This window comes from Apodemus sylvaticus, chromosome 19, assembly GCF_947179515.1.
Source record: "Apodemus sylvaticus chromosome 19, mApoSyl1.1, whole genome shotgun sequence".
Classification (NCBI taxonomy): Eukaryota; Metazoa; Chordata; class Mammalia; order Rodentia; family Muridae; genus Apodemus; species Apodemus sylvaticus.
In genome coordinates, this window is record NC_067490.1 from 57,043,754 (window position 1) to 57,068,080 (window position 24,327).

The 24,327-nt window shown below is 38.4% G+C and overlaps 1 protein-coding gene across 1 annotated transcript; it reads right to left on the bottom strand.

Moving 5' to 3' along the window:
- Positions 1-20,625: 20,625 nt before the first annotated feature.
- LOC127669848 (olfactory receptor 14J1-like) lies at positions 20,626-21,597 on the bottom strand. The gene has a single exon (XM_052164063.1). It carries the CDS (start codon positions 21,595-21,597, stop codon positions 20,626-20,628), a length of 972 nt encoding a protein of 323 aa, XP_052020023.1.
- Positions 21,598-24,327: the final 2,730 nt, after the last annotated feature.

Consider the following 24,327-nt stretch of genomic DNA (forward strand, 5'->3'; position numbering starts at 1 on the left):
AAGCCCTCTTCCCTCCCCCTGTTCCTCCATCTACCCCTTCCCACTTTCCTGTTCTGGTATTCCCCTATACTGTTGCATTGAGTCTTTTCAGAACCAGGGGCCACTCCTCCATTATTTTTGGACATCATTTAATATGTGGATTATGTCTTGGGTATTCAAAGTTTCTAAGCTAATATCCACTTATCAGTGAGTGCATACCATGATTGATCTTTTGAGACTGTGTTACCTCACTTAGTATGATGTTCTCCAAAATATATGATTTCATAACTATGGAAAATATAAAAATTCAGTGTAATTGTATGAGGGGCTTCATAGAGCTAAAATAACAAAGACAACTACAATAACAATGAGCTTCTCAGAGAGATATAAAAGTAGGGTAGTTCCTGAGTTTAAGGACAGCCTGGAACAGAGAGATGTTTGGCACAGATTCGGTGAGAATGGTAATTTCAGGATGGGATCCCACACAGGTAGTTAATTGTCTCTGCTTACAAAGTTAGGCAGATCTTTGAATTCAGTTGCTATGTTAAAAAATGTACTTGATGTCATTTCTAAGAATCAAGGGGATAAGATCATAAGACAGTGATTTGTTGGATAATCAAAAGGGAATCTCGGGTGGACTATGGAGTTTATATGAAAATAAAAGACTAATTTGGTTTGCAAAAACTGAGTTGTCTGGTGATTTTCACAAAGCTCTCTCAAGCAGAACACTTTTTGGATGTGGTGGTGTATGAGTGTGCATATGGTATAGACCAAGTGTTATAATCTACATAACAGTATAGCTTCTACCCATGATTGACTTTCAATTTGAAGCCCTGTCTCCTAAGGGAATTATTTAGAAATGCTAGATAATATAGTAGCAATGGGGTTCATTTAAGGAAAAATAAATGTGTGTGTGTATGTGTGTGTGTGTGTGTGTGTGTGTGTGTGCGTGTGCGTGTGTGTGTAATGTTATTATGAGTTTTTAGTGCCATGACACATATCTGCAGGAAGAGAGGTTTGTGGGGTCTATTTGGACATCTTTATATGATGATCAATATTAGGTTGCCAGCTTTGCACACCACAGATAGTTCCCAGTGAGCTATCTCTCTCATGATACTAGAATAAGATTAGTTGAAACATTACAATATCAGTAAAACATTGTATTCTTCTCAGAATGTAAACATTGTCATCTAAGAATGGAGAAAACAAGATAATTGAAATAATAAATCCTATTTGTAAATGAAAATGGTATGTTGCTATCTTTTGGAGGGAATGTGTTTGCTTATTGTTAAGAGTAAACAACTGTTCATAACAATTGCTCAGAACCAGAAATGAATGCCAGAGAATTGTCACAGTAAAGGGTAAAGTTTGTTGTTTCTAAGCCTGATGACCTGAGTTTAATGTCTGGGAGAACCATATTACTCCTACAGATGTTTCTCTTCTTTTCAGATTATAACACTTGGCCTGTACCATATGCACACTCACACACCACCACATCCAATAAGTAACTTTTAAGTCCAAAAAAGGGCCAGTGAGATCACTTGAACCAAATCACTTCCTGGGATTCATTTGTAGAACTCACAAAAGCAAAATAGATACTAGACACCAGTAAGTTGTCCTCTACCTGTTGCATGCACACCATAACACAGGTATATATATATATACAAACACAGTTCAAATATTTTAATTGTATAATATTAACAAAGTAATAACCTAATTAATGAGAATACATAAATTGATTTGCCAGATTAAATTATTGTAGAATTTCAAGATGTACTGCTATTCTTCAAAACAATGAAGGTTCCTTTGTGAATGTATCTTTTCATTCTCCAATTCAAAAGATAGGTTATTTTAAAAATACATCTCAGCTAGCCTTAAAGGTATGTTTCTGTAGTCCTAACACCTGAAAGACAGACTTGACTATGTGAAGATATCCTATCTCAAAAGTATTCTAAAAATAAAGAGTATATCTTAAATTATGAAAAAATTTCTAATATAATCTGACTGGACTCTGACTGACTCAAAGGTAACATTTTGTTATCTTTTGTCACGTTAGAAAACTGTATTAATGCCGGGCAGTGATGACACACATCTGTGATCCCAGCACTCTGAGAGGCAGAGGCAGGCAGATTTCTGAGTTCGAGGCCAGCCTGGTCTACAGAGTGAGTTTCAGGACAGCCAGGGCTATACAGAGAAACCCTGTCTCGACAAAACCAAAGCCAAAAAGAAAACTGTATTAATAATAAAAAATAAGCAGTGTGTAGAGACCATTTACAGAGGCGCATAAAACTATTGAATCCTTCGACAAATGTCTAGCAGGGCCTACATCATCTTCAAGTGATAGGAGTCAGAATAGTAATGGAACATCTTCATCCTTTGCATTATAAGCAGATGTATGAGAGCTGCAGGTTTAGTTGTAATGCTCACATTGCATACCCAAGTTTGGTTCCTAGAACCCACATCAGATGATGAGGTTTGCCCGTATTCTCAATTCTAGGAAAACTCATGCATTTTTCTGACCGCTTAGAGCACCAGTTATGCAAATGGTGAAAAGGCACATGCATTTTGATTCCCTATTGTAAAAAGGGTTTTCTTTGTGTATGTCATGTAAAAAAAAAATTGAAATCCATTTAACTTAGGCAGATAAAGTTGTACACTGTGTATACCAAGTGCATTCCTGGTATCAGAATAGGCCAGAAGAGTGTCTGATCCCCCATGATTGGACTTATAGACAGTTTTGAACTTTTCTAGGTTCTGGAAATCAAAGATAAGCCCTGTGGATAAGGAGCCAATGCTCTTCTGGACTGAACCCTCTATTCATTACCATGAGCATTGTCACTAATAGCACTAATAGTTGCTCCACTGTTCATCATTACCTCAGCCCTGATAACCCAGAAGAAATAGAAGTTATAGCCTCAAAAAAGTAACTTTAATTTGGTGGTTAAAGTCGTTTTACAGCCCAAATCTCCACAAAATAGAGAAGAAAGGAGAAAAAGTGAGAGAAACTGACGATACAAATCTCTAAATAAAGAGTGGTTGCCCACTTGGATGTTGTAAATAGCAGCAGTGGGAACTTACAAGTACACATGCATATGTACTTCTGCTGGAGGTTATGCCTATTTTAAGAAGTTAAACGAAATTGCAGGCATGAATACCAACATCTCTAAATGGGATTGTATTTTTTTTTCTAAATAGTTAGAATACAGGACAGTCTAAACTCTTAAACTATCAAAATAATTTATAAGACTAAAGTATCTTTTACTCTTAACAATTTACTTTGCTTTTCATAATTCATAACGTCCATTTTCTTCTATAAGCATTAAGCTGAGTAAATACAGAAAGTAATTGAGAGCATATAATATATAATCCAAACTTTTTTTTTGCATTGGTACATTTTTTTTATTCGATACTTATTTTATTTACATTTCAAATGATTTCCCCTTTTCTAGCCCCCCACTCCCTGAAAGTCCCGTAAGCCCCCTTCTCTCCCCCTGTCCTCCCAACCACCCCTTGCCACTTCCCCATTCTGGTTTTGCCGAATACTGCTTCACTGACTCTTTCCAGAACAAGGGGCCACTCCTCCTTTCTTCTTGTACCTCATTTGATGTGTGGATTATGTTTTGGGTATTCCAGTTTTCTAGGCTAATATCCACTTATTAATTAGTGCATACCATGATTCACCTTTTAAGTCTGGGTTACCTCACTTAGTATGATGTTCTCTAGCTACATCCATTTGCCTAAGAATTTCATGAATTCATTGTTTCTAATGGCTGAATAGTACTCCATTGTGTAGATATACCACATTTTTTGCATCCACTCTTCTGTTGAGGGATACCTGGGTTCTTTCCAGCATCTGGCAATTATAAATAGGGCTGCTATGAACATAGTAGAGCATGTATCCTTATTACATGGTGGGGAATCCTCTGGGTATATGCCCAGGAGTGGTATAGCAGGATCTTCTGGAAGTGAGGTGCCCAGTTTTCTGAGGAACCGCCAGACTGATTTCCAGAGTGGTTGTACCAATTTGCAACCCCACCAGCAGTGGAGGAGTGTTCCTCTTTCTCCACACCCTCTCCAACACCTGCTGTCTCCTGAATTTTTAATCTTAGTCATTCTGACTGGTGTAAGGTGAAATCTCAGGGTTGTTTTGATTTGCATTTCCCTAATGACTAATGAAGTTGAGCATTTTTTTAAGATGCTTCTCTGCCATCCAAAGTTCTTCAGGTGAGAATTCTTTGTTTAACTATGTACCCCATTTTTTAATAGGGTTGTTTGGTTTTCTGGAGTCTAACTTCTTGAGTTCTTTATATACATTGGATATTAGCCCTCTATCTGATGTAGGATTGGTGAAGATCTTTTTCCAATTTGTTGGTTGCCGATTTGTCCTCTTGATGGTGTCCTTTGCCTTACAGAAACTTTGTAATTTTATGAGGTCCCATTTGTCAATTCTTGATCTTAGAGCATTCGCTATTGGTGTTCTGTTCAGAAACTTTCTCCCTGTACTGATGTCCTCAAGGGTCTTCCCCAGTTTTTTTTTCTATTAGCTTCAGAGTGTCTGACTTTATGTGGAGGTCCTTGATCCATTTGGATTTGAGCTTAGTACAAGGAGACAAGGATGGATCAATTCGCATTCTTCTGCATGCGGACCTCCAGATGAACCAACACCATTTGTTGAAAAGGCTATCTTTTTTCCATTGGATGTTTTCAGCCTCTTTGTCGAGGATCAAGTGGCCATAGGTGTGTGGGTTCATTTCTGGATCTTCAATCCTGTTCCATTGATCCTCCTCCCTGTCACTGTACCAATACCATGCAGTTTTTAACACTATTGCTCTGTAGTATTGCTTGAGGTCAGGGATACTAATTCCCCCAGAATTTCTTTTGTTGCTGAGAATAGTTTTAGCTATCCTGGGATTTTTGTTATTCCAGATGAATTTGATAATTGCTCGTTCTAACTCTGTGAAGAATTGAGTTGGGATTTTGATGGGTATTGCATTGAATCTGTATATTGCTTTTGGCAAAATGGCCATTTTAACTATATTGATTCTACCAATCCATGAGCATGGGAGGTTTTCCCATTTTTTAAGGTCTTCTTCCATTTCCTTCTTCAGAGTCTTGAAGTTCTTGTCATACAGATCTTTCACATGTTTGGTAAGAGTCACCCCAAGATACTTTATACTGTTTGTGGCTATTGTAAAGGGGGTCATTTCCCTAATTTCTTTCTCAGACTGCTTATCCTTTGAGAATAGGAAGGCCACTGATTTGCTTGAGTTGATTTTATAACCTGCCACTTTGCTGAAGTTGTTTATCAGCTGTAGGAGTTCTCTAGTGGAGTTTTTTTGGTCACTTAGGTAGACTATCATGTCATCTGCAAATAATGATAGTTTGACTTCTTTCCTTCCTTTTCTTTCCTTTCCTTCCTTTGACTTATCCCTTTGACCTCCTTCTGTTGTCGAATTGCCCGAGCTAGTACCTCAAGTACAATATTGAAAAGATAAGGAGAAAGGGGGCTGCCTTGTCTAGTCCCTGATTTTAGTGGGATTGCTTCAAGTTTCTCTCCATTTAGTTTGATGCTGGCTACCGGTTTGCTGTATATTGCTTTTACTATGTTTAGGTATGGGCCTTGAATTCCTGTTCTTTCCAAGACTTTAAGCATGAAAGGATGCTGAATTTTGTCAAATGCTTTTTCAGTATCCAATGAAATGACCATGTGGTTTTTTTCTTTGAGTTTGCTTATGTAGTGGATTGCATTGATGGATTTCCGTATATTGAACCAACCCTGCATTCCCGGGATAAAACCTACTTGATCATGGTGGATGATCGTTTTGATGCATTCTTGGATTCGGTTGGCAAGAATTTTATTGAGTATTTTTGCATCGATGTTCATAAGGGAAATTGGTCTAAAGTTCTCTTTCTTTCTTGGATCTTTGTGTAGTTTTGGTATCAACGTAATTGTGGCTTCGTAGAAGGAATTGGGTAGTGTTCCTACTGTTTCTATTTTGTGGAATAGTTTGAAGAGTATTGGTATTAACTCTTCTTTGACGGTCTGATAGAATTCTGCACTGAAACCATCTGGTCCTGTGCTTTTTTTGGTTGGAAGACTTTCTGTGACTCCTTCTATTACTTTAGGCATTATGGGACTGTTTAGATAGATGATCTACTTGGTCCTGATTTAATTTTGGTACTTGGTATCTGTCAAGGAAATTGTCCATTTCCTCCAGATTCTCTAGTTGTATTGAGTACAGGCTCTTGTAGTAGGATCTGATGATTTTTTGGATTTCCTCAGTTTCCGTTGTTATATCTCCCTTTTCATTTCTAAGTTTGTTAATTTGGATACTTTCTCTATGCCCTTTGGTCAGTCTGGCTAAGGGTTTATCTATCTTGTTGATTTTCTCAAAGAACCAGCTCCTGGTTTTGTTGATTCTTTGTATGGTTCTTTTTGTTTCTACTTGATTGATTTCGGCCCTGAGTTTGATGATTTCCTGCCTTCTACTCCTCCTGGGTGAGATAGCTTCTTTTTGTTCCAGGGCTTTCAGGTGTGTCATTAAGCTGGTAATGTATGCTCTCTCCATTTTCTTTTTGGGGGCTCTCAGGGCTATGAGTTTTCCTCTTAGCACTGCTTTCATTGTGTCCCATAGATTTGGGTATGTTGTGTCTTCATTTCATTGTTTTCTAAAAAGTCTTTAATTTCTTTCTTTATTTCTTCCTTGACCAAGGTATCATTGAGTAGAATATTGTTCAGTTTCCACGTGTATGTGGGTTTTCTGTTGTTTTTGTTGCTATTGAAGACCACTTTTACTCCATAGTGATCTGATAGGAGGCATGGGATGAGTTCAATCTTCTTATATTTGTTGAGGTCTGTCCTGTGACCAATTATATGGACGATTTTGGAGAAGGTACCATGAGGTGCTGAGAAAAAGGTATATTCTTTTGCTTTAGGATAGTATGTTCTATATATATCTATTAAATCTAATTGGTCCAAAGCTTCAATTAGTTTCACTGTGTCCCTGTTTAGTTTCTGTTTTCCTGACCGGTCCATTGAGGAAAGTGCAGTGTTGAAGTCACCCACAATTATTGTGTTAGGTGCAATGTGTGCTTTGAGCTTTAATAAAGTTTCTTTTACGAAAGAGGGTGCCCTTGCATTTGTAGCATAGATGTTCAGGATTGAGAGTTCTTCTTGTTGTATTTTTCCTTTGACCAGCAAGAAGTGTCCCTCAGAGTCTCTTTTGATGACTTTGGGTTGAAAGTCAATTTTATCTGATATTAAAATTGCTACTCCAGCTTGTTTCCTGAGACCATTTGCTTGTAAAATTGTCTTCCAGCCTTTTACTCTAAGGTAGTGTTTGTCTTTGACCCTGAGGTGTGTTTCCTGTAAGCAGCAAAATGTAGGGTCCTGTTTGCGTATTCAGTCAGTTAGTCTATGTCTTTTTATTGGGGCATTGAGCCCATTGATGTTAAGAGATATTAAGGAATAGTGATTGTTACTTCCTGTCATTTTTGACGTTATTTTTTAAATTTGATTGGTTAACTTCTTTTGGGTTTGATGAAAGGCTACTATCTTGCTTTTTCCAGGTTGAAGTTTCCCTCCTTGTGTTTGTGTTTTTCTCCTATTATCCTTTGTAGGGCTGGGTTTGTGGATAGATATTGGGTAAACTTGGTTTTGTCATGGAATATCTTAGTTTCTCCATCTACGGTGATTGATAGTTTTGCTGGATATAGTAGTTTTGGCTGGCATTTGTGTTCTCTTAGCGTCTGCCTGAGATCTGCCCAAGATCTTCTAGCCTTCATAGTCTCAGGTGAAAAGTTTGCTGTGATTCTGATAGGTCTTCCTTTATATGTTACTTGGCCTTTTTCTCTTACTGCTTTTAATATTCTTTCTTTGTTTAGTACATTTGGTGTTTTGATTATTATGTGACGGGAAGTATTTCTGTTCTGGTCCAGTCTGTTTGGAGTTCTGTAGGCTTCTTGTATATTCATGGGCATCTCTCTCTTTAGGTTAGGGAAGTTTTCTTCCATAATTTTATTGAAGATATTTGCTGGCCCTTTAAGTTATAAATCTTCACTCTCATCTATGACTATAATCCTTAGGTTTGGTCTTCTCATTGTGTCCTGGATTTCGTGGATATTTTGGGTTACAAGCTTTTTGCATTTTGCATTTTCTTTAACTGTTGAGTCCATGGTTTCTATGGTATCTTTAGCATCTGAGATTCTTTCTTCTATCTCTTGTATTCTGTTGTTGATATTTGCATCTCCGTCCCCTGATTTCTTCCCAAGGCTTTCTATCTCCAAAGTTGTCTCCCTTTGAGTTTTCTCAGTTGTTTCTACTTCTGATTTTAGATCCTGGATGGTTTTGCTTAGCTCCTTCACTTGTTTGTTTGTGCTTTCCTGTAATTCTTTAAGAGATTTTTGTGTTTCCTCTTTCATGACCTCAGCCTGTTGACCAAAGTTCTCCTGTATTTCTTTAAGTGTTTTTTGCGTTTCCTCATTATTGGCTTTTGCATTCTCCTGGATTTCTTTCAATGATTTTTGTGTTTCCCTTGCAAGGGCTTCTAACTTTTGATCCATTTTCTCCTGAATTTCTTTAAGTATGTCCTTGATGTGTTCCTGTACCAGCATCATGACCAGTGATTTTAAATCCAAATCTTGTTTTACTGGTGTGATGGGGTATCCAGGACATGCTGGTAAAGGAGAATTGGGTTCAGATGTTGCCATATTGCCTTGATTTCTGTTAGTGACGTTCATGCATTTGCCTTTTGCCATCTAGTTCTCACTGGTGTTAGTTGGTCTTGTTAATGCTGGACTCACCAGTGCAAGCTGCCCCTTCCCAGTTGGCCTCTGGTGCACAGCTTACCTCCTGCACTGCCTGGAGACAGGATGCTGTTGCCCAGGTTGTTCAGATCCCGAAGCAGACACCTGAAGGCTCCTGCTGTGGCCTGCTGGATTCGCCGGAGCACAGAGACTTCTCCCCCCTGGCTGCCCGGAAGCCCCTCTTGCCTCTTGCAGGACCTGGAGATGTGGTGTTGCCGCCCAGGCTGATCTGGATCCGGAAGCGGAGAGATCTGAGGGCTCCCGCCAGAGGCCTCAGGACTGGAACCTAAGCACTGTGCCACAGGAGCAAGCTGTGCTGTGAGCTCCCAGACTGCCTCTGGGTGCACACCAGGTCTCCCGCACTTCCTGGAGACCGAGTGCTGTGGCCTAGGCTGTTCAGATCCCAAAGCAGTCACCTGAAGGCTCCTGCTGGGGCCCGCTGGATTCACAGGAGCACACGGACTTCTCCCTGCTGGCTGCCCGGAAGCCCCTCTTCCCTCTTGCAAGGACCCAGAGATGAGCGGGTCTTTCTTTAGTGACAGAATCCGGAGGTGGAGGTGCCAGAAGATGAGAAAGATAGGAAAAATAGGAGGTAGAAATTATGAAAGCTGTAATTGGGAGGTCTTGCACAAGGTATGTCTTATGCCAAGTAAACTTCTTAAGAAGAGCATCTTGTGTAGGGGGAGAGAGAACTGAAATAGGGGAAGGATCTCTGGAGCAAGTTAGAAACCTAGAAAAATGTAAATTTCCAGAAACATATGAGGGTGACTCTAGTTAAAACTCCTAACAATGGAGAATATAGATCCTGAAATGTATTGCCCTGTACTTAAGTAAGACTTGCAATCAAAGGACTGTGACACCAGTCCAGCCACAAAGCCATAGACCAACAATTTCTCCTGCCAACAAGATATGCATGGGAAAAGTTGGAACAGAAATTGATAGAATGCCCAACCAAAAGACTGGCCCAGCTTGAAACCCATGCCATGAGAGAGAGCCTATCCTTTATACTATTAGTGATATTCTGCTATTCTTCCAGACAGGTGCTTAGCATAACTGTCATCTGTGAGACTTTACTTAGCAACTGATGGAAACGCTTGCAGAGACCAATAACCAAATATTAGGCAGAGCGTGGAGAATCATATGGAAGAGGGGGGATGAAGGAATGAAGAACCCAGAGAGTTCAAGGACACAAGAACACATACAGAACCAACTTCTCTGGGCATATAGGGGCCTAGCAAGACTGAACCACCAGAGAGCATACATGGGACAGACATAGGCCCTAGGCACATATATAACAGTAATGCAGCTTTGTCTTCAGGTGGAACTCCTAAGAGCAGGAACTATATTGCCTGCATTTGGATCCCTTTCCTTTAACTGGGCTGCCTTGCCTAGGCATAATAGATGTGCTTAGTCTGACTACAACTTCATATGCTAAGATGGGCTGTTATCCATGGAAGGCCTCCCTTCTTCTGAGCCTATTCTGAGGAGAAAGGGAGAACAGGAGGATGACTTCCAGATGACATAAGAGGAAGGGATTAGAAGTTGTGGTCAGGATTTAAAATAAATAAATTAATAAAAATTATTATCATAAGAAGAGTACCATTTTGTATACTATTTACAGGGGGGAAATGGTAGGAAATAGGGACCTTCTATGAAGTTAGCAGAAATGATCATGCACTGGGACAAAATCATGAGGAATCTAATAAAACAATGTGGCACAAGGGGAACACAGGGTATCTCAAAAACATTACCAACCAAGCCTACAGTAGGCTTGGGACTGATAACTACAGTTCCATGTAGTAGGAAAAGCTGGGTTCTGAGGATCTGAAGCAATCCTCCAGAAAGGCAGGGACCCCCAAACCATTTCCAACTCCAAGCATATTCCTGGCTTCAGAGAAAGAGCTCTGTTTTATTCTCAACACATCATGGCCTTAGGGAAAGATCCCAAGACCTAGGCTTCAGGCTGTTACTGGCTCTGGCAAGCAATTTTTTGGGTTTGAGAAGGAGCTATGCTCCTTTTTCATACATGAGAGCCATGTAGAAAGACTTACTTAATTAGGCCAGCCCTCAACACAGCATTGTTTTTTTCCTTTTCAAATGGTTGTCATCTGATGTAGTCTTGTCCATGTGACAGAACTATGCTTTTTCTCAAGAAGAAAACTGGGCCTTTATGGCACACCAGGCCCTAATAAAGCCCCCTTGAGCATGTTGTTAGTGGCCTGTTCTTTGATATGAGGTTGGTGGCTGTTTGTAACTCAGAGTTACTACTTTGTTATGGCTTAGAGACAAATTTCTGGTCAATCTTGGTAATGAAATGTGTATCACTGCTAGTATCCTAATCTCTAACAGGCTGGTTAGCATACTACTTATCTGTCCTCACAATAATGCTTCTTTTGTCTATGAACAGGCTGGTTATGTATGCACTGATCCTGTTACTTGAGATCAGCTCTGAGACAGCCTGAGACATAAAAAAAATATGTCTTTACATAGCCAATAGATCTTGTTGACCACAAAATCCTCAACACTTCACACCATGGTTTTAAATGGTATAGATAAAAATTGATTTTCCAATCTGATATAATCAAAGTAATTCCTGAAGAAAGACAGTTGCCTTTTACCTACTCAAACAAAAAGCAGTGAAATGTCCTTAACAGATCTGTGCATGTTTCACACTCCATACAAATCAGGCTTGTCTCATACCCACCAGGTAAGAAGTAGCTGCAGTTACTCTGAACCCAGCATGAAGCCACAAGCAAAACAACTCTTGTTTCCTAAAAATCTCTCTTCAATTGTTAATATTCTGAGCACGCTTCCATTTGAAGGACAGATTAATAACACCACTGCAAGTTGAGTACTAGGCTATGCATACTATCTACCTCCTTTCCAGGAGGAAGAATGGGAAGTGCCTACTGAGTCCTGTGAGGGGAGCTCAAGCAATCTTTGAAGTCCTGGTTAGCACAAGCTCAATGCCCAGAAAGGCCTGAAGCTGGCAGCTTGGCAGTATAAACAGGAGTGATGGGTCCTCTCTGTGCCCGGGTTGAAAGACAGATGAGTAAACTATTGGAGGACAGACAAAAATACTACTGAAGTGCAAATCCCTGAAGATTCAAAACGCGGTCTGCCTCTAGATTTGGAAGTCTCAGACAGGAAGCACTCAGTTGTGTACTTCCAGCAAGCTTGAACCCTAGGGGCGGTGCTCATGTCACTCAAAGCACACTGGCCAATCAGACCCTTCAAACGGACCTGCCAGTCAAAGAGGAGGCAGGTTCTTCTGTGTGCCTGCTTGAGTGGTTTGGTGGGCTATGCTCTGATCTCTGCTACTAAGTGCTATGAGTTGCAATCAGGCAAGCTCCAAAGTTTCAACAAGGTGAGCACAGGTTATTGCTAACAGTGTGGAGAAGCAGGGGGTTGAACTGTGAGAGCTGGTTTGGTGAGTCTTCTCCACCCCACCCCCCACCCGGGTAGGTGGGAACCTGCTGCCATCTGTAGAGTCCCTTGTGATGTTACCACTCCTGAACCCAGAGACAGCCTTTGAATAACTTCACTGTGAGACCTGCATCTGCCCAGAGTCTTGTGTGTGTGTCTAATTATCGTTGGCAGGATGCTAAACTTGGAGAATCCTAGTTTCTAAGGTATGAGGTACAGTTGGAGTTAATTTTGTGGAAGTTGCATCTCATGTGTTAGGTAGCAATCCAATATTAAACTCTCGTGGTAAAGAGTAGAATTGAAGATGTAAAGGACTTACTAGTGCTTAGTGTTGTGTTTTGTAAAAATAAAGAGGAGAAGGAATATGTTTGTTGAATTTGCAGTGAGGTGTGGGGAAATGGGGTGCCTCTGCAGTCTCATGCTGAGGCAAACCTTCCCCCTGAGAGACCAGCCACATGACAGTATAGTATAGAATAGAATTTATTCCAGACATGGGGAGGGGAGTTGAGAGGGTAATAGAGACAGAAACAGAAACAGAGAAAGGGAGGGAGAGAGGAGAGAGAGATAGAGAGAGAGAGAGAGAGAGAGAGAGAGAGAGAGAGAGAGAGAGGAGGCTAGCCATGAACATGTAGATAGAGAGGGGGGAGGGGAATGGGAGAGAGAGGGAGCAGGAACAAGAGGACAGTACAATGTAGCCAGAAGAAACCATAAGTAGCAAGGATCTTATAGCTGGCATATAAGTTAGTGTACTGTTTATCTGCCCAACCCAGACTTATAGCTTATAATTGTAATAACTGGAATGTGTGTGTGTGTTTTATTTATTTTTTTAAAGAATTATTTATTTATTTTGTGTATATGAGTACACTGTATCTGTCTTTGGATACACCAGAAGAGAGCACAGGATCCCATTACAGATAGTTGTTAGCCACCATGTGGTTGCTGGGAATTGAACTCAGGACCTTTGAAAGAGCAGTCGGTGCTCTTAACCACTGAGCCATCTCTCTAGCCCATGTGTGTGTGTTTTAAAGAATTATTTATTTAATATATGTAAGTACGCTGTAGCTGTCTTCAGACACCCCAGAAGAAGGCAGCAGATCTCATTATAGATGGTTGTGAGCCACCATTTGGTTGCTGGGATTTGAGCTTAGGACCTCTGGAAGAGCAATAAGTGCTCTTAACCACTGAGCCATCTCTCCAGCCTGGAATGTGTGTTTATTATATGGGATTATTGGGGTTGTAAATTCCAGCAACAGTTTTCCACAATAATATTTCTTGTCTGAATTGTCTATTAACAGAGATCTCCCCTCCTGTGGTCTCTCACCACTGCTCACTAGTCCAGTAGACCCAGCTCTTTTTTCCTCCATCTTATCATTTGTATTTTCTGTGGATATCCATGTCCTTAGTGACCCAGACCCAGTGTTACCTTTCCTTTAGTCAATTCTCTTAACTACTGAAGTTTCACATTTCTCAAAAACATTTCCTACTTCAAATATTTCCTGATACAACTTAATCATCATGAGTTGCTTAAAACTTCCCAGAGAACAATTAAGGTATTCATCCTTTACATCCAGATTCCCTTGTCCCATTATGCCTGGGTTGACTGTTGGTATAGCAGGGCCAGAGGAGTTTGTTCTTATAGACACCAAAGCCATTTCCTTCTCTAGTAATGACCTCAACCCCTTTCCCAGAAATTTTTACCAAAGTTATATTTGAAGACTAATATGACTAAGGCAAAATAAAAATTTCAATCATACATGAAAGAGCAACATCATCTGTACACTGGACAGCCAGAGATGTATATATCATGTTGACCTTGATCCTGCAGCCAAAACTGTCATGCAGGCTCATTGGCACCTATGTCACATCTGACAGTAAGATGGCCATTTTACTATGTTAATCCTACTAATCGGTAAACATAAAATATATTTCCATCTTCTGATATCTTCTTCAGTTTCTTTCTTCAGAGACTTGAAGCTCTTATCATACTTGTCTTGACTTGATCAGAATCCTGTCTTGTCTCCATTTCTCGTGTCTTTTGCCCCTAGGTCCTCACTCCACCCTCTCTTTGAGAATCCACAGGTGGGTTCATATGTTTGTTTGCATTCTTTTGGTTTTGCTGATAATGTGAGATTACTTATTTCCTATGTTTCATGTGTGTAGTTAACCTGCTTGGGTTAGAATTTTTCTTTATAGCACTATATAGCCCTTTCTGTATAGGGCTATTTATAGACAGATATTGCTTAAATCTGACTTTATCATGGAATATCTTCTTTTCTCCATTTATGGTGACTGAAACATTTCTGGGTGTGATAATCTCAGCTGTCACCTGTAGTTTCTTAGGGTCTGCAGCACATGTGTCCAAACCCTTCCGCCTTTTAGAGTATTGAGAAGACAGGTATAATTCTAATAGTTCTGCATTTATATGTTACATGGCTTGTTTATTTGTTTGTTTTTCCCATTTCAGTTTTTTATATTCTTTCTTAGTTCTCAATGTTAATATTTTGATTATTATGTGGCAATGGGACTTTCTTTTCTGGACTAACCCATCTAGTATTTTGTATCTTCATAGGGATCCTCTCATTTAGGTGAGGAAAATTTCCCTTGAACTTATTGAAAATAGTTTCTACATATTTGACCTGAGATTTTTCTCTTTCCTCTATTCCTCTTATTTATAGTTTTTGACCCAGAGTTCCTGGATGTTTTGTGCCAGGAATTTTTGAGATTTAACATTTTCTTTGACTGATGTATCTATTTCTTCTATTGTCACCTCAATTACTGAGATTCTTCCATGTCTATTTCGTGGTTGAACCATGTTTCTGTAGATCTTTGTTGCAGTCCTAAAATTTTCATTTCTAAGATTCTGTTAGTTTCTGTTGTCTTTATTGTTTCTATTTCCACTTTTAGACCTTGAACAATTTCATGTGTTTCTTTGGTTCTCTTGTTTTCTTTGGTTTTTCTCTCATTGTTTTATTTCATTTTCCTGGATTTGTTTGTAAGGGAATTATTCAGTTCCTATTTAGGAAGCATCTTTATATATTTGGTTTTAAGATCCTTTTCTTTTTTTTTCAGCTGTGTTGGAATATTCAGGTCCTGCTGTGGTAGGATAGCTTGGCTATGTTGGTGACATATTTTCTTGGCTCTTATGTTTCTATGCTGGTGTATAGACATCTGTGTTTGAGGTGACTATATGTCTAGGTGCTGATTTCTGGGCATTGTCTTGTTTTGATGGAGATTTACTTTCTGGATTTTTTACTCTCTGGATTTTCAGAGTCTTATTGGCTGAGTGTTGCCTTTTTTGTGTTTAAGAAGGAATGTTTGCTGGTGTAGGAGTCCAGCAAAAGATCATCTTTAGCAATGAAAAGGAGTTATAGATAGGTGAGATGTGGAGCTGCTTCTGATGCCCTGTGCTAGCACCCTCCATGAACATTGGGTGTGGGGTAACAAATAGTGTGGTAGGTCTTCTTGTTAGTCTTCTGGCAGTCAGGACATGTGCTTAGTAAGTATGTCTGCCCACAGCACTTGTTTTAGACACAGATGAGGAAGGAAGAGAAAAGCAGGTGAGGATGGTTTTGGTATCTACAACAAGCATAGAAAGGGGCCAATGAAGCTTCCTTTCTCTTGTATTCTTTTCCAGTGTCAAAAGAAACTGAGAATTGGTTGGGGATAACAGATTATGAGGTAGGTCTTTTGACAGCCTATTTAGTCTCCTGTCAGGCATGGCCTGTTGGTTGAAAAGGCAATATATGCCTGTAGTTGAGGACTCAGACACAGATGAGTCTGGAAAAGAAGAGCAGATGGGAATGGTGTGTGGTATCTACAGAAGGCATGGAAGGGGGAGAGGAAGCTGCTCACTAGGGACAACCTGGAATATTGGGTCTCTAGTAACAGAGAATGGGGAAGGTCTTAGAAGCATCCTACCTAGCCCCATAACCAAGATATTAATACTCAGGCATCAGGTTCCCAATGATCATTTATTTACTTCTATATTTATTTAGTTCTTGTTGTTATTAATCTGTGAAAGACTTTTATTTATTGGACAAAAAGTACTATATGGATTGGGCCGAAGGTTCTGTGGGTGGGTTGCAGTCCTTATCTCCCTATTGAAAGTCCAACTTGTCTACATGAATTGGCCACTCATCCATATCTCTCATCTTTAGGAGCCTCAGCTAGACTTACCTCAGTAGGCTCACAGACGCTTCCCTGATTCTAGGTGTCAGGCACATCCTCCTGATTGCCCCTACTCACTGCTGATTTTCATCTCTCTCCACTGCTTTCTCTACATCTGATACCCACCCCATCCTGCTTCCCTGCCCAGTTCCCCCACTCCACCTCCAATATCTATTTTATTTCCCTTTCTGAGAAAAAGAGAACCATGCTCCCTTGGGCCTTCCTTTTTATTTGGGTTCTTTTGGGGGGGTGTCTTTTGATTATAGTGTGGTTAACATGTACTTTATGACTAATATCCATGTATAAGTGAATGCAGAACATACATGACGTTCTTTCGGGTCTCAGTTACCTCATTCAGGATTATATTTCCTTCTTCCATTCATTTGCCTGCAAAATTCATGATGCCTTTGTTTTTTAAATAATTGAATGGTATTCCATTGTGTAAATGAACAATGTATATACATCCATTCTTGAGCTGAGAGACATCTAGGTTGTTTTCTACTTCTGGATATAGTGAATAAAACTACTAAGTTTGTCTTGAGGTCTTTGATCCAAACAGATTCGAGTTTTGTGCAGGTTGATAAATATGGTTTTATTTGCATTCTACATGCAGACATCCAGTTAGACCAGCATCAATTTTTGAGGATGGTCTTCTGTCTCTAGTATATTGTTTTGTCTTCTTTCTCAAAAATAATGTGTCAGTAGGTATGTGGGTGTAAAGAGAATACCTTGTGTATTGTATGGATGCGCCATCTCTTAAATAAAAAGCCTATTGCCTATGGCTTAGGCAGGAAATGAAAGGTGGGACATCCAGGAGGCAGAAAGAATTCTCGAAGAAAGCCAAAGAGATTGGAAGGTGTAAGGAGATAGACATATGGTACCTGGGCACAGTATACCTGCCATGTGGCAGAATGTAGGTTAAAATAAATGGGATATTTAAGTTATGATTGAAGTCAGTGTGAAGGTTAGCTATATGACTAAGATATTTATAAATATATTTTGAGTTTGAATCTTATCTCTGGGAGCTTGGGGATGAGAGACAAACCAGATCATAACTTCTAGATGTAGGTTTATTTCTGGATCTTTGATTCGATTCCATTGATCAATTTTTAGTTTCTATGCCAAATCCATGCAGTTTTTATTACTATTGCCCTAATCTACAGCTTGAAATCAGGGATAATGATACTTCCAGATGTTCTTTTATTGTTCAGGATTATTTTTACTTATCTTCGGTTTTTGTTTTTTCCATAATTACTTGAGAATTGTTCTTTCAAGACCTGTAAAGAATTGTGTTGGTATTTTGATGGAAATTGCATTGAATCTGTATATTGCTTTTGGTAAGATGGCCATTTTCACTAGAGTAGGCCTCCTTTGTTCCTGGTTAGAGCAGTCCTCCTGGGAAACATTCAGGGATTGGGGTCTGGGAGCAGGAAATCTGCTAAGACATGGCTGCAGATGAAGGTGCAGACCAGAAGGATGATGGGGTTCTATGTCCCTGGATAGAGCAGACCTTCTGATAGACAGGCAGGTTGTGGGGTCTGGGATTAAGCACACTGATCTGCCATGGGTACAGTTGGATATGCAGACCCATGGGGCAATGGGGTTTTGGTAGAGCTGAATTGATCCCACATCTACTGGGCACTTTGTGGGTGTGGTCCCCTGGTATCATATTACCCAGTCTTAAAAATGCATCTGTACACTTTAAAAGATACACTACTTATTTATAACTATAGTTACATTTATTCATATGAAGTCATTTTACAACTTCCAGGATAAAAGTCAGTTTCCTAATTCAGGTGCAGAGACTCAGAATTATAAATTGTTTTCAAACAAAATAGCAACATTCAGTCCTGAGTAATGTGATATTTTGAGAAAGATATATGTGATATGAGAATATAATATGAATTAGACACTACAATAGTACATGTAATTGTTTCTCTTTGTTCATACAATTTTATAATTAAAACATGACAGTTGTCTATTTATTTAACAATGTTATAAAATCACCTTTTTTTACTCTTCTACTCTAACCACCCTGCCATATTTAAATGGCTAATTTACATTTAATACTCTAAATTTTTCATAATTGTCTATATCTATCTTCAGTGACAGTGTTTGCTGAAGTTTTCTTTAAGTACTTTTATTGCATTTGTATTATTTTTTTGGTTTCTTATCATTAACATATTAATTATAGACTTCTTTATGTATGTTCACCCTCCATGTCAAAAGACAAAACTAACATATTCAGTTACAGAGCCAATAACTTTATTTCCAGTCAAGTAAGCCTTCCTTCCACAAGATAGGAAGAATGTTTATACTGGGTAAAAGCAGAGCTACAAGTTCTCCAAGGTGGACAACTGAGAAAAAAGGTGATAGATAAGTCAGCATTAGCTTACTTAAGTGTATTTCTCTACTTGTAATTATTAAATGTGGGAGGACTTTCACAATTTTTCTATTTCAAATTGCTAGGATTCTTGTGGTTTAAGGAAAGTCTTATCTATTTTGCATCTTTCTACCTTAAAAAAAAAAACTATAGTTAGATATGTGGTGTTTACACTCAATTTCTTTGTCTGGTCTGCTCTGCTCTGCCAGAGCATAACAATGGTCACTGCTGCATGGTCTGTGCCATTCATTTTGAATTACACATAAAATTTATAATCTCATCCACAACTCTCTTAACTTTACCATATTATCTCAAGATGTTTTGATACTTTCCTACTTAGATTAAAAAACATTTATATCTTCAGCTTCTGGTATCTTTGGCCATTTTTTTTACTACACAGAAATTTCTTTTCTACAAATCTCTACACTACCTTAGGATGGCTCAAACTCTATTTATTAGATATCCTACTTTCCTTTATTTCTGTCTCTGACTCTGTCTCTGTCTGTTTGTCCGTCTGTCTGTCTCTGAGATATCCACATACATACATATGTGTGGATGTGTATGATTCATATGCCATTTTCATCACATTCATTAAAGGGAACTGTCATTTATTATAGGTACTAGGGCAGAAGATAAAATATTGACTGGGATTATCTATACAAAACTTCACTAAAAACTTAGTTATGGGATTTAACTCTCCATGAACCTGTAGATCTCTGACTGGTGGTGAATGTTTACTCCTAATGGATATGCATGTAAACATTCTGTGTTGTAAACTCCTTATTCAATTTATAATTTTAATTTATATGTAAACTTGTGATGAACTTTTTACCATGCAATCATGTATTCTGAAAGATATGTAAGTGTTGAAGACAAAGATAAGAGATCATTATCATCATCATCATCATCATCATCATAATTCATTGTGCTTTTCCCTTTCTCTTAGAGAGCTTTCATAGGGAACTTTTTTACAACCTAGAAATAAGTGGTAAGTTCACTTTTCAAAGTGTCCGTTTTTTTTTTCCCCTCGGGACATCAACTAGCAGGCTGAAAGTTAGAGCCCAGCCATTTCTGTGAAGATAATAGAACAAAAGCTGCATTACCTAATCCCTAATCTCTGTTAGGCTACAGGTGTTAATTGCCTAAGACAGAGACTTTTAACTCTCAGAATGAGCAAGAAAGTTTTTAGGACTTTTTAGCAGTTATCATCATTGCTATACAGACTAAGCTTGCCTAAAAACAACACAAAGGTCTTCCTGCTTCTGCCTCCTGACTACTTGGATTACATTATAAAAATGACTTACTAGTAAATGAAAATTAATAGTAAATAATACAAGTTAAAGAACTGAGGCTTATTTGTATATTAATTACATTAAACACTTGGCACCCAGGAGAACTATATTAATTACTTTATATAGAGATGCATAGAAATGGCATACTTCATCCTATTCCTTAAAATTTGTATATGGAAAGATAGTAATATGAATCTTTGAAATAAGTGATAAATATTAAAATTAAGATCCATTTGGTGAACTGAGTAACCAGTAACTAATTATCCTTTGTGCTTATTATTATTATGATATTTCCATAAACATGTTAGGATTATTACTAAGTTTATATGTGTACTAGTGTGGCAATGGACTAGAAGAGTTAGGAAGAATTGGGTTTGTATTACTAGATTATAGTCATATATTTTTCACTAACTTGAAAAATCTATAAGTAAATTTAATGAAATAGGTTCAAAGAATAACATTGAAACTTGCTATGAAATAGATTTATAATATATATTTTCTAGAAAATATCGTTATTTTAACATTACATATGTAACATATTCATTATAATAAAAGAATTCTTTGTGTTCAGTGTTAACAGACACTAACAACAGAACAAAAATAATTTTCCCCAATGAATTCTTCACTTAACAGTAACTTCTTTATAGCTCCCTTCAAGGACTCATTTCTCAGACTATAGAAGACAGGGTTGAGGGTTGGGGGTAGTACTGTGTAAAAGATAGAGAGCATGAGGTCTAAAGCAATTGGTGAGTCTGGGGTTGGCTTTAGATAGGCACAAATCCCTGTTGAGAGAAAAAATGACACAACGAAGAGGTGGGGCAGGCAGGTGGAGAAGACCTTAGATCGGCCTTCAGCAGAGGGCATCCTGAGAACTGTGGAGAATATCTGGCCATAGGAGAAAGCAATCCCCATGAAGCAGACGAAGGCCACTACAGACATGAAAGTAGACACTCCCAGTACTCTGAAGTAATCATTAGAGCAGGAGATCTTGAGCAACTGGGGGATATCACAGAAGAACTGATGAATGATTTTGTCACCACAGAATCTGATAGACAGAGTACTTGCTGTGTATAAAGTTCCAGAGATGCCTCCACTTAGCCACACAGCTGCCACAGCCCAAGTGCACTTTCTGGGACTCATGATGACCTCATAGTGCAGGGGGAGGCAGATAGCCACATAGCGGTCATAAGACATCACTGTGAGAATGGCTGTCTCACTCCAGGCCAAAGCTGTGAAGAAAAAAACTTGCAGCATGCACTGGCCATATGAAATGTAGCCACTTTGTGCTAGGGAACTCTCAATATACTGGGGAACTGTGACAGAAAGGGATGAGAAGTCCAGAATGGAAAGGTGCTTTAGAAAGTAATACATCGGAGACTGGAGCTGTGGGTCCAGTGTTGTGATGGTGATAATGATGAAGTTACCTGCTGAGCCGAAGAGGTATGTCACCAAGAAGAGCAAAGCCTGTAAGATCTGCAGCTCATGGTTGTCAGAGAACCCCATGAGGAGAAATCCACTCATTGTGGTTATGTTTCTTATAGCCATTTTGAGAATCAATTTGTGGTAACAGCTAGAAAATAAAAATGTTTTTGAAATGCAATGCAATATATATGTGTGTGTGTGTGTTTAATATATATATATATATATATATATATATATATATATATATAACAGAAATTATACATAAATGTTCTATTTTCTCTATTCCTGCTAATGTTTAAGGAATTGCAGTTTATCAAGTTTTCAGACTTGATAAATATTCCTTTATTGGCGAGAATCTGCAGGATAAAACAGTTCTTCTGTGATGAAGTTTAGACTTTTTGATACTTAAGTAGTAGTTAGAGGTGAGTACAAGTGTCACAACTCACCATATTGTTTTGCTTTCTCTAAAATCTTTTCATTTTCCACTAGGGAAACCTATGACTTTTAAGTCACAGTAGAAATACCATTTTGAGATATTGGTTAAAGTTTTCTATTATTTTTCTTTTACTTTCTTTTTTGTTGTTGTTGGTTTTTTTCGAGACAGGGTTCTTTGTATAACCCTGGCTGTCCTGGAACTCTCTCTGTAGACCAGGCTAGCCTCAAACTCAGAAATCCGCCTGCCTCTGCCTCGCAGAGTGCTGGGATTACAGGTGTGCGCCACCACCACCCTGCCTGGTTAAAGTTTTCTGTACTTACATTTTATGTACTTCTGAATTATATTTTGTATACCTCTGTATTGTAACAGGTGGTCTAGCTGTGCACAGGTGATAGACACTTCCTTCCTAGCAAACAATGTGCTCATTACCATAGAAACTACATGCAGTGGTACTAAGAGCCTAATCAAAGGAGGCATCCTACTGTTTTTCTGTTTTTTAAGTGTAGCAAGCCCAGAGCCTTGAACTTTCTCAGCAAGCACTTTAACCTTTTTTCTACTTTTAAATGGACTTTTTATGGAGCTTACTTTTGCAAAGGAAAATATGTGTCATTTTCCAATTTGGTATCTAACTTGATGGCCTGGAGTATAGTTGGTATCTAAAAACAAAACAAAACAAAACAAAAACAAAAAACAATAAAAAAATCCCCTGCTTTTGAATGTGTGGGTGTGTATGGGGATACATGTGCATGCTTGTGTCTGAGTAAATCATCTTGTAACACTGGTTTTTGTGAGAACTCTGAATCTTGAGATTAAAACAGTTCCTCCTTGTTTTAAACTCAGAGGAATAGCCATCTAGTGCCTGCCTTTCCCGAAATAGTGCAGACACAGGCTGCCTTTCTCACATTCCTTTTGTAGAATAAACTCAACCTCTGAGTATTCCATTTCTACAGTTTTCCCTGATAGAGCCCTGTTTTAAGATTGTAATAAAGCATCAGTAAATTAAAAGTTTTAAAATATACTTAGCTGCCCCACTGGAAAAGCTCTTTGCTTTAATCCATAAAAAAGGATCAGAACTTTAATCTATCTTGGGTACCATCAGATTAAATGGTTTTCATCGAAGCCACAAACGATACAATATAAAGTCGGAAAAACTAAGCACTGTAAAGTTGCCTCAAACATTTTCTATATTTCTCATTTCTGCTCTGTTGTAACTGGTAAAATATTAACAGAATTATTGTTCATTATTTTTGTTTTCATTTTGTCAAACTGTACAAGGAGTTGACAAGAGACTGAGAATCTAAACAGTTAATTACATTCAGCACTGAGTTTTATAAGAGAAATTCTGGTAATTTTCAGTAAAATTAAAATTTTTTCTGCTCTACACATTTAGTTTCATTTTTGTTAAGCTAAATATTTTAAGATCCACTTTACAGGAAGAACTTAAATCTCAGATGTTTTTTATAACAGTAATGAGATGCAAAATTTAAACAGTGGACTTTTAGATTGACACTAATTTTTTTTTCACCCAAAAATATAACTATCAAGAAGAGTCATGAATGACTTTGGGGAAAACACAGTTTTTATAGAACATGTAACACTGAAAGGTTTATCTCTACTGCTTCCCTCAGGTAGCATTTTAAAAATAGTTTTCCTGATTCCTGAGTTATATAAGCACATTACATATCAACCTTTCTTATTTATGGTTCTCTTGCATAATATTTTAAAACTTTTACACGGATCACATATGTGGTTTTTATTAATTTACTCATTTTCAGTAAGGTGAGCTTCCTTTCTTCCTTGATTGAATTATAACTTTGCTATTTCAACCTTCATTTAAATTCTGCAGTTTAATATACTGCAAGGATTTATAGAATAACTTCCCTGCATTCATCCTTTTATATTGGAAAACTCGCCTTAGGATTTCTTGGTGTGTAGGTATCTATCTAAACTGATTACCACCTGTGATTAAATTACTTTTCTACAACCATAGAGTTTTAAAATGTGCTGTTGAAGACAGGTTTGTTTTTTTACTGTTTTTTCTTTGAGGGGTGGAGCTAACATAAAAACCAACTGAATGACAGTGTGCCTCATTTTCTCTACCACTTTGTCACTTGGCATTTGGATCCATTGTAATGGTGCAGGGGATTTGGTGAGACTAGGATTTTATTGCCAGCTCAGTGGTTCCTAAAGTAGCAGATCTGAGAATATACTGGGAAGAAAGTTTCAACCTAGAGAGCAGAGCCTCAACACTTAGCAATTTTGGTTTATAAGGTCACATGACACCCAAAAGGCTGTATACTTACCACCCTCCTTAGTGTTGCTGCTGGTAAGAGCATCACATAGAAATCCACTTTTGGTTAAAGCATCATCTTATTTCCGGGCACTGGGAACTGCTTTTGAACATTTGCTTCTTACCT

What these genes read in the sequence shown, in the direction of transcription:
- LOC127669848 (XM_052164063.1), bottom strand. Translation starts at nt 21,597, where the DNA reads ATGGCTATAAGAAACATAACCACAATGAGTGGATTTCTCCTCATGGGG.